Source organism: Silurus aristotelis (genome assembly GCF_946808225.1).
Source record: "Silurus aristotelis genome assembly, chromosome: 2".
Classification (NCBI taxonomy): domain Eukaryota; kingdom Metazoa; phylum Chordata; class Actinopteri; order Siluriformes; family Siluridae; genus Silurus; species Silurus aristotelis.
In genome coordinates, this window is record NC_139575.1 from 4,000,986 (window position 1) to 4,012,220 (window position 11,235).

The 11,235-nt window shown below is 44.9% G+C and overlaps 1 protein-coding gene and 1 long non-coding RNA gene across 14 annotated transcripts in view; one reads left to right on the forward strand and one right to left on the reverse strand.

Annotated features, from left to right (window-relative positions):
- Positions 1-9,604, forward strand: part of opa1 (OPA1 mitochondrial dynamin like GTPase) — a 60,216-nt gene extending 50,612 nt beyond the window's left edge. For all 13 annotated transcript variants that reach the window (XM_083562714.1, XM_083562710.1, XM_083562708.1 and 10 more), the window contains 2 exons: positions 8,939-9,011; positions 9,157-9,604. In XM_083562714.1, the coding sequence (XP_083418840.1) occupies positions 8,939-9,003 (65 nt within the window). In that variant the 3' untranslated portion in view covers positions 9,004-9,011; positions 9,157-9,604. The remainder of the gene's footprint in view (positions 1-8,938; positions 9,012-9,156) is intronic.
- On the reverse strand, positions 9,243-10,601 carry LOC310739167. The gene is made up of 2 exons (XR_014537273.1): positions 9,610-10,601; positions 9,243-9,537 (listed from the first exon to the last, which is right to left on the reverse strand). It is a non-coding gene; the product is annotated as an uncharacterized lncRNA (long non-coding RNA).
- Positions 10,602-11,235: the final 634 nt, after the last annotated feature.

Genomic DNA, 11,235 nt, shown 5'->3' on the forward strand with positions numbered 1-11,235 from the left:
CACAGCGAGACACGGGGGGCCCCGAGCCTGCCACAGGAGTCACAGGTGCAGAGAGCCGAGCGCATGACCTCATACTCACCTGGATGACGGGGAGGTGGGGAGGAGGGGCAGAACAGGGTACTTCCTTTAACAAAGAGAAAAATCCACCCCCTGAGGCTGAGTCTGGTGTTAAGAGAGATTTGCCCTCACTCGCAGCCAGGCAGGTAAAGAGCTGCTCCTGTTTTAATACCGGGGGGGAAAGTGTGTGTGTGTGTGTGTGTGTGTGTGTGTGTGTGTGTGTGAGAACCGAACACATTAGTTTAGTCATGCAAGCTGGGCCACGTTCAGGCTTGCTACTTTTGCAGCTCGATGTGGGTGGGTGGATTGACGAACCGTGAGTGTGTGTGTGTGTGTGTGTGTGTGTGTGTGTGTGTGTGGCGTGTGCCAGGGCAGCTGCATGGCACCGAGCCTGTGCTGCTAATATTTGACCTCAGGCACGTCAGGAGGAGCTTCATTTTCAAATAATCCTCCTGATTAACCTTCATTTTTTCCCTTTAACTGATTTATTTCTGTCATAAAAGCTCTTTTCAAAAGTTTGTGGACACCCGGGCATGAGATTTAAATGTTTTTTTGAACATCCCATTCCACATTTAGTCTCTCCACTTACTCCTCCATTCCTCAGGGAAGATGTTCCACGAGATTTTCTAGAGATTTTGTGCTCATTTAGACACAAGGGTGTTAGTAAAGTCAGGTGATGTTCAATAAGGTTGGAGATCTACCAAAGGTGATCTTCCACACGGATCCATCACATGGAGAGCAGATCTTCATGGAGCTGGTTTTGTGCACATGGGCATTGGGTCTCCTAGTTTACATGAAGAGAAGAGATCAGAAGAAGGACAAGACGGAGAAGACGAAGGGGAAGAAAAGAGATCAGAAGAAGAAGAAAGTGGGCCGAGGTGGAGAAGGAGGTGAAGAGAAGGAGTGACGAGAAGAAAACGGAGATGACTGAAAAGAGACGTCCGGTGCAATTGTGCGCCTCCAAGTTTGTGGTAAAAGTTTGCAGAAGAACCACGTGCAGGTGGAAAAGTCTGCGTTCCAATACTTTTGGTCATATCCTATACATATTATGTCGTACAGGAGAAAAATCTTGACCAATCAGAATGATTTGATCTGTTGATTAGATAATGTGCTACTGGGAAATTACCATCGGCACTCGATATTCCGCCTCTCTTTTTTTTTTTTTTTTTATCTTTTTTCGAGACATGCCGCTGCCTGAACCTTCTCTCCTCCTTTGTGTATAAAAGTGTGACAGAAGAAAAGGTTGCCTTCTTCTCCTTTTGTCTCGTGCACTTCCTGCCGGAGTGTGTGCGCCACCTCGGCTCCATGTGTACTCAAGGTTTAAGTGTGTTTGCGCTTTCACGCTTTGACTCGACACGCACCTCCTCGGGGTTTCCAAGAATTTCTTATTCTCTTTTCGCCTTCGTTCAATCAGAGGCTTCGGCGTGACCCGACCGTACGTGGCTTATCAGAGCGCGGTGCGGAGACTGGATAAGAGAGTGTGAACTCTGTGTGTGTGTGTGTGTGTGTGTGTGTGTGTGTGCGTGCTGACCCGGCATTGACCGCTCCAATCTTTTTAAACATTTATCTATATACAGTATCTGATAAATAAAGTGCACCCCTTACATTTCATCATGTTCATGTTTTTGTCTGCTTGTCAGAACCAGATAAATGTGTGTATCTTGTATTAGAGCAGTTACAAATTTGGTGCTTTGAGTCCAATTCTCTCATACAGACCCCTGGATGTTCAACATGGACCTCATGGTAAAGAGTCTCTGAGGATTTGAGAAATGAGAATTGTTGCTCTCCACAAAGATGCCGAGGCTGTAAGAAGATCAGTATCACCCTGAAACTGAGTTACAGTAGTCTTCAGGGTCATACAGAGGTTTTCCGAGAAGGGGTTCCACTCGAAACAGACCTCACAAGGGTCCATCAGAGAAGTCGAGTCCTTGTGCTGTGCGTCAGGTGCAGAAGCTGCTTCAAAAAACAGACGCATGAGTGCTGCAGCACTGCTTTAGAGGTTGCAGAAGCAGAAGGTCCACGTGTCAGTGTTCAGATCGTACACACACACACACACACACACACACACACACACACACACACTGCAACAAGTCGGGTTGCAGGCCGTCGTCCCAGAAGCTTCTTCTGAAGCTGCTCACAAGAAAACCCACACAGTTTGCTGAAGACGACCTGTTAAAGAGCAGAATTACTGGAACCATTTCTTGTGTTCTGATGAGATGAAGATAAACTTGTTTGGCTCAGATGGTGTCCAGCATGTGTGGTGACACCCCGGTGAGGAGAACCAAGAAAACTGTCTTGCCTACAGTCGAGCATGGTGGTGGTAACATCACGGTCTGGGGCTGCATAAGTGCTGCTGGTACTGAGGAACTGCGGTTTATTGTGGGAAACATGGATTCCAGCAGGTACTTCTACATTCTAAAGCAGAACATGATGCTCTTCCTTCAGAACCTGGCAAAACAGCTGTTTTCCAATATAATAACGACCAAAAAACACCTCCAAGATGACAACTGCCTTGCTGAGGAAGCTGGAGATGAAGGTGATCGTCATAATCATCGCTATGTATCTCGTTAATTTCTGTTGAGCAGCTGTAGGGTGAAGGGCCTTGGATGTGGTTGTGGTTGGATGGTCATTTGAACTCATGACCATCGAATCTAATGCCTTATGATCTACTGCTAATGCCTAATACCACAAAGGAACCTCCTCCCCACACATTTGTAAAGGACGTCTTCGGATGCTGTAGTTTTTCCCCCATCACTCGAACAAGGAGACCCTAACCTGTTCTAATGCACAGCTCCATGAAGATATGCTTTCCATGGATGATCTGATAAAACATCTTATTTAGACAATGTTGAGAATGAATTTTTTTCCTCATAAAAGCTTTTAAAAGGCAGAGTCCTGATCTATTTGTCCTAAATTTAATTTTTCGGGGGAATTTTTACAAATAAAATGCAAAAAAAAAAAAAAAAAGATAACAAAATAAACGAATGTGCGGACGTGACTGACTCTCCAATATCTCCCGCTGAACAGGAAGTGTATGGTTTCGATATTACCTCCTCGCAGGACACGTGACAGGTGAATGATGTAGCGTTGAAGGAAAGTGCGAACGGCTCTCTGGGAGAAGCAGCGGCGTCCAAACATCTCGAAAACAGAGATCTAAAAAGCCTTTCGGGTTTGGGCTTCATTTCCTGGCGTTTCCAAGCAAACACACAGAGAGAAAGAGATGATTCAGGACAGAGATGGACTCAGATCCTCTCCGAGTTCTTCTGCTTTATGGAGCAGATGGACGCGGAGAGATTTACACGCATGGCTGAGATTTATAAGCTGTGCCTCGGAGAGTCGTGAGGGAGACATAGTGAGGGGGGGGACGTGACGAAGACGTGTGAGAGAGAGACGGAGAACATGAGCCAGGAAGGGTTTTTTTTCTCCTCCAGCTGAAGCTCTGACTGCAGTCAAACCGGCAAAAATCGAGACACATGCTTTTCCCATCACAGACTCAGAGAGCACGAGGAGCGAGACGGACCAGGCCGAAAGGTTGGACGCGGATCAAAAACAGGATACGCATGTAATATCTCCGGCGTGCTGCGTTTCCGGGGGGTTCGGGGCTTCCGGATGAAACGCACTAAATTTACAATACAGTATAAATCTGTAGGAGAAAAAAACAAGACGGTATAAAACCGGATGCTTCTCTCCATGCGTTTAGACACGGACCTTGTACTAATTTTATTTATAGCGCAGACTGACCTCAAGCATAAACCGTAAAGAGAAAACCTTCTCAAGCTTCACTGTGTTTGCCAAAAGTTTGTGGACACCTGACCATAAGTATTAGTGATGGTAAGATTCACCCATGTGATGAATCGAATAAAAAAGTGCCATTTATTTTCTATATAATTATTAGAAATTGATTATTAGAACCAGTCAATTGTGACCGATATTTTCTATGTAGATCGATTTCTCCTCGTTTCTCGCCTCGTTCTCATCACTGCCACCACGTGAATATGACGTATCGCCACACGACGGAGGCCTGTCCTAAAAGTCAGGGTTGCGTGGGGGGGGTGTAGGGTTGTGTATAGGTGGTTATGGGGGTATCGGGTTGTGTGTGGGGGTGTGTTTGTGTGATGCAGGGTTGTGTGTCGGGTGTTATGGGGTTGTGCAGGTAGGGGTTGTAGGGGGTATGTGTTTGTGGGGGGGGGGTGTTTTTGAGGTTGTGGGGTTTGTGGTTATAGGGTTGTGCATCTGGTGTGGTGGGGTTTGGGGTTGTGTGTGGGGGTGTAAAGGGGGGTATTGGGTTGTGTATCGGGTGTTGTGGGGTGTGGGGTTGTCTATCAGGTGTTGTGGGGGTATGGGGTTATGGGGTTGTGTGTCAGGTGTTGTGGGGGTATGGGGTTATGGGGTTGTGTGTCAGGTGTTGTGCGGGTATGGGGTTATGGGGTTGAGTATCGGGTGTTGTGGGGATATGAGGTTGTGTATCAGGTGTTGTGGGGGTATGGGGTTATGGGGTTGTGTATTGGGTGTTGCGGGGTTATGGAGTTGTGTATCAGGTGTTATGGGGTTAAGTATCGGGTGTTGTAGGGGTATGAGATTGGGTGTTGTGGGTGTATAGGGTTATGGGGTTGTGTATTGGGTGTTGTGGGGTTATGGGGTTGTGTATCGGGGGTTATGGGGTTGAGTATCGGGTGTTGTGGAGATATGAGGTTGTGTATCGGGTGTTGTGGGGGTATGGGGTTATGGGGTTGTGTATCGGGTGTTGCGGGGTTTTGGGGTTGTGTGTTGGGTGTTGTGGGGGTATGGGGTTGTGTGTGTGTGTGGGTATGGTGGTGTGTTTATGTGGTGCAGGGTTGTGTGGGGGTGTTGTGGAGGTATGGGGTTATGGGGTTGTGTGTTGTGGGGGTATGGGGTTGTGTGTCGGGTGTTGTGGGGGTATTGGGTTATGGTGTTGTGTGTCAGGTGTTGTGGGGTATGGGGTTGTGTGTCGGGTGTTGTGGGGGTATGGGGTTGTGTATCGGGTGTTGTGGGGGTATGCTGCGGGGTTGTGTGTCGGGTGTTGTGGGGGTATGCTGCGGGGTTGTGTCGGGTGTTGTGGGGGTATGCTGCGGGGTTGTGTGTCGGGTGTTGTGGGGGTATGGTGCAGGGTTGTGTGGGTATGGGGTTATAGGAATGTGTATCGGGTGTTGTGGGGGTATAGGGTTATAGGGTTGGGTGTCGGGTGTTGTGGGGGTATGGGGATGTGTATTGGGTGTTGTGGGGGTATGGGGTTATAGGGTTGTGTGTCGGGTGTTGTGGGGGTATGGGAATGTGTATTGGGTGTTGTGGGGGTATGGGGTTGTGTGTGTGGGTATCGGGGTGTGTTTATGTGATGCAGGGTTGTGTGTCTGTGTTGTGGGGTGTTGTAGAGGTATCGGGTGTTTATTTAATTACTCCTTTTAAATATTTTTATTTTCAGAGTTTATATAATTACTTTTAAAAAATACAAATTAAATTTATAAATAATTTTTTACTTTTTTTTTTCTCTTTTTCCCCCCAGTGTTAAATTAGTGATTTTATTTGTTTTTCTTTTTTTTTCTTACATTTTTTTAATATAGATTTTTTCAACCATCAGTGTAACCTGATTTCCAAACATCGCATTTTGTTTTTGATTGAATTCTCAGTGATGATGGTGATTTTAGTGAAGATTTGAAATAAAAAAGGAAAAGGTAGACATTATCAGTATGCGTTTGGTCACATGACCCAGCAGGAATCTGTACTACAGAATTAAAGGGAGTGTGTTATAGGTATGTGTTTATAGACAGCAGAAAAATCTCTTCATTTGTCTTTTCTTTCTCTCTCTTTTTTCATCTTCTCCTATTGACCTTCAGCTGTGGACTGGTCTCCTGCAGCGCCTCATCAACATCTGTTTTACACATACAGTCTGCGTGTTGATTTGTAGCGCTGTCACTGGTACAGTGTTGTTCTGTCCACATGTTGGTTTATGTTCCATCATCGTGTCGCCCACTCCAAGCTTTCATCCCTCCCTCCATCCCTCCATCTCTCCCTCCCTCCCTCTGCTCCTGCTGATGATGCTGTTGTCATCTCGAGCTGTTTTTATTATCTGTATTTTTTGGAGTTTTCCGGCGGTTTTTTCTCTCATCTTTCCTGTCGGAGATTTCACCCGATCCTCATGCTGCACTTTTTTCAATTCCTTTCTTTTTTCTCTTTTTTTTCCCTTTTTTTTCTCTCCTCCCCCTGTTGGCTGTCCTGGTTACTGGAATAAAACTGTAATAGAGCGATTGAGTTTCTTTCACTTCATTTCACCAGTGTCTTCATCGACTCATCCAGCACCTGGGCTATATCCCTCCTTCCCAGTCCTTCTATCCTCTTTCTATCTTCTTTCGTTCTTTCTTTCTTATTTCTTCCCTCTTTCTTTCTTTGCTTTCTTTGTTTTTCTTTGTTTTTTCTTATTTTTTTCTTTCTTTCCTTAAATTTTCTTTCTTTCTTTCTTTCTTTCTTTCTTTCTTTCTTTCTTTCTTTCTTTCTTTCTTTCTTTCTTTCTTTCTTTCCTACCTTCCTCTCTCCCTTCTTTCCTTTCCCTTCTTTCTATCTCTCTCTCCTTCATTACTGCGCTGTTGGTTTGCTCTCCTCAGCCACACAATTTCTCAGTAGAGTTACAGGTAAACTGCAGGCACTTTGGGCCCCTGGGGCTCCGAGCTCGGCTGAAAGAGATATCATTTCATGTGGAGATCAGGCGAGAGCCTCTTTAAAAAAAAAAAAAAAAAAGGAATTGAGAAGGAACCCTGAAAGAACAAAAAAAAAGGGAGGTTAGTATGGGAGGGGAGGGGAGGGGGTTCTTCTGGGATCCAGGCCAGGGGATTATGGGAATATTCATGAGCAGATAAAGAGATGAGGCTCATGAATGGATGGTGTCCAGCAGCTCATCAGCTCATCTTTTAGGTAAACAGGAGCGTAAATGGAGGGTAGATCCTGCTCTGCTCCCGTCCGAGCGTTCGCTTCACCTTCCCCACATCCTGCGTCTTTCACTCGGGACAAACAGATGGTGAAGAAAAAAAAAATGCCTGTTTCTCACTCACACACACACACACACACACACATACACACACACCCACACACACACACAAATGTGTCTGTTGCCTTTCAGTTTGGTTTCTATCAAACTAAAATGTGCTGAGTGTGTGTGTGTGTGTGTGTGTGTGTGTGTGTGTGTGTGTGTGTGTGTGTGTGTGTGTGTGCGCTGAGGATTAGGACGTTTCTTCAGCCAGTTAAACACAAATCAATGTGTAAATTTGTTCCTTAACCATACGTTCGGTCACCTGGTGTTGTTTTTATTCTCTTTATACCACAATTTGGAGGCTCCGTTCCAAATAAATGTCTCATTGTATAGACCCTATAATAGATTACGCAACTTTTTTACAACCTGTTACTATAGAAACTGTACAGCTCCATGAAGATATACTTCACGTGGGTAGGAGTGGAAGATCTCCCACTATAGAGCTCAAACACTTTTGGAACGAATGGGAACACCTGGAAAGAACACCGAGAAGAATATTTCTGCAAAATTAAAGTAATGGCGCCCATTACGAAAGCAGGACGTGCCTCAGCCGGGGCGCCGCGGTGGCCGAGCTGCTTTATTGGACATTTTTATCGTGTCTCGAATAGACCACAGGCCAAAAAATAAATAATTCAGATACTTTATATGGCAAAGGTTTGTGGATACCTGAGCATAAGATCTCCACACTACCCTGTCCTCTACATCTGCCTCTTTTAAACCAACTGCCTGCATGTCTTCCCTCACCACATCCATAAACCTCCTCCTTGGCCTTCCTCTTCTCCTCTTCTTACAGCCTCGGCATCTTTGTAGAGAGCAACAATTCTAACTCTCAAATCCTCAGAGAGTCTTAACCATGAGGTGTTATGTTGAACATCCGGTGGTCAGTATGAGAGAATTGGACTCAAAGCACCAAATTTTAACTGCTCTAATACAAGATACACACATTTGGATATATAATTTTTTGTTATTTTTTTTTTTATAAAAATGTATATATTTATGTATATACACTCCTCTGACCAATCAGATTTAAAACTGTAACTCCGCCCTGCTGAATTTTTTGCGTCTAAAACAATTTTCCCTCAGGTTTTTGTCCGGGAGTGTCGCGTTCCCGCCATTTCTCAGGGGGCGATCTCGATACCGCTTACGTTTCGTCTTTGCACCTGTCACACCACCATGTCCCCTTCTCTTGGCCCTTAATGCCCTCATTACCCTCCCTAATCTCCCCCGTCTCCCTCTTTCATCTGCTTGCTTTTATTTTTTTTTGGCTTTTCCCCTTTGCACACGTGCGACACGGCACCCATGAGGGTTCAGAGAGTCGGGTTTCAGACCACAGAGGTGTCGGAGCTTCCACAAAGGCTGTCCCAGGTCTTTCATCCCTCACCTTTCAGCCAAAAAAGGGGAACCCCGGGACCTTAACTGTTATAAAGCGGCTGCACGAGCCTCGCTCCGCCGTATCACGTTACACACACACACACACACACACACACACACACACACACACACACACACACACACACACAAGCCGGTTGTTCATGTGACAAGCCAGTCTGAAGCCTTGTGAGTGCTTCATGTGCAATTTGTGGCATCTGAACATTCCTGTAATCATTCTTTGGGTTTTTTTTGGATCCAAAAATCATCACATTTTTCAGTCTTTTTTTTATTTCTGTCTTGAAACAAAGCAGAAAGAACCTAAATAATGGCACCCATAAGCAAGCAAGACGTTCCTTGGCCGAGGCTCTGCGGTAACCGTTTGAGGATGAACCACATATGGCTGGAAAAGTCTGGTGTCCCAATACTTCTGGCTGTGTGTGTGCGTAATGAGTATTTGTTTCTGTTTTGCAGAAAAAGTGCGCGAAATCCAGGAGAAACTTGAAGCCTTCATAGAAGCTCTTCACAAGGAGAAGTAGCGCAGCAGGTACATGATTTATCTGACACGCGCACACACACACACACCCACCCACACACACACACACACACACACACACACCCACCCACCTTTGCAACACAAGAATGTTACACCTGAAACACTGATCACACTGATCTCTTTCTGTCTGTTACAGAACCTGCATCACAGCCTTCACAGAGACAAACACCAATCCCAGAAGACGCACTGATCCTGCTGCTATCCTACTGCTTTTACACACACACACACACACACACACACACACACACGCGCGCGCGCGCTTGTGTGTGAGAGCTGGCCGAATTTTCCTTTCTTTCGTCCTTAGTCCCCTCCATCAGCATTTGAGCTGAGCATGTATTATACACACACACACACGATGGTGAGAGAGAAGCAGGAAATGTACAAATAGACAGACGCACAAATGTACACAGTTGTTTAAAAAAAATAATAATTACACACGCACACACATACAGTTGTACATACAGATAACTGGGCAAACAAACACACACACTTGTCAGACAATTGTACACACAGGGAGCTAAGCAAATGTACACGCACGCACGCACATACACACACACACACACACACACACACACCTACACACACACACACACACACACCTACACACACACACACACACACATGATGGCAGACGTTGAAAATACACATGTTGATGCACTCACACCCTGGTATAAAATTACATGTACATAGACAGAAGTACAGTTTTACACACACACACACACACACACACACACACACACACACACACACACACACACACACACACACACACACACACACACAGACGTTGGCCTACATGAATATAAACATACATAAAGAAATATTTGCAGTCAGTCATATGTCTCACACACACACACACACACACACACACACACACACAGCTTGCTATTGCGTTGTCTGGTCCCTCATCTCCAAAACCTCTCACGCTCTTCATCTCCTCGTCTCCTCATTGTCTTTATTTGCAGTGTTAATTCTTTTTCTCGTCCTCATGCTTTACGTCTCCCCGCTGCAGTGTCCCAAATTTCCTCTCGTGAATTTGGTGCACTTTTTTGCCCAGGTTTTCTCTCCTCTGCTAAAGCAGCACCGAGTCCCAGCTGTGGTCAGTGGTCAACGTATGGAACGTCCCTAAAGGCATTTAAACAGAAGAACACGACGTTGTGTTCCGATTGTGTTCAGGATCCTCTTCAAGTTCTTATTTTCTACCCCGAACTCTCGATGCACTTAAATCTGCAGATTCATTCGCCCGTTTTTTTTCCCGTCATTGCACTTTTTTATTTCACTCATCCCCAGCGTTCATGCTCTCCGGCTAACATGCAGGACTGTTCTTTATTTCTCAGATGTATCAACAGGTAAATATACACTTTGTATATGTAGAAGTTTGGAAACACACGGAGAGAGAGGGACTCGCATCTGGAACGTTCTGCCACGCTGACTCTGTTTCTCTCCTCTGTTGTAGATTGTAATGTTTGCATGTCATATGCCATCGGTTTATTTATTAAATTGGTGTTGAAGGTGAAATTAAATGGGTGTTAATTCAATGCTTTTGAAATTGACTAATGGAAATAAAAAAAAAATGTAAAGAAAAAACTTAAATCCTTTTTCTTTTTTCTTTTTTTTCCTGAGGTAAAATGTGTTTAGAAATAATATTTATATATACAGTGAGGAAAATAAGTATTTAAACACCCTGCTATTTAGCAAGTTCTCCCACTTAGAAATCATGGAGGGGTCTAAAATTGTCATCGTAGGTGCATGTCCACTGTGAGAGACATAATCTAAAAAAAAAAATCCAGAAATCACAATATATGATTTTTTAACTATTTATTTGTATGATACAGCTGCAAATAAGTATTTGAACACCTGAGAAAGTCAATGTTAATATTTGGTACAGGAGCCTTTGTTTGCAATTACAGAGGTCAAACGTTTCCTGTAGTTTTTCACCAGGTTTGCACACACTGCAGGAGGGATTTTGGCCCACTCCTCCACACAGATCTTCTCTAGATCAGTCAGGTTTCCGGCCTGGCGCTGAGAAACACGGAGTTTGAGCTCCCTCCAAAGATTCTCTATTGGGTTTAGGTCTGGAGACTGGCTAGGCCACGCCAGAACCTTGATATGCTTCTTACAGAGCCACTCCTTGGTTATCCTGGCTGTGTGCTTTGGGTCATTGTCATGTTGGAAGACCCAGCCTTGACCCATCTTCAATGCTCTAACTGAGGGA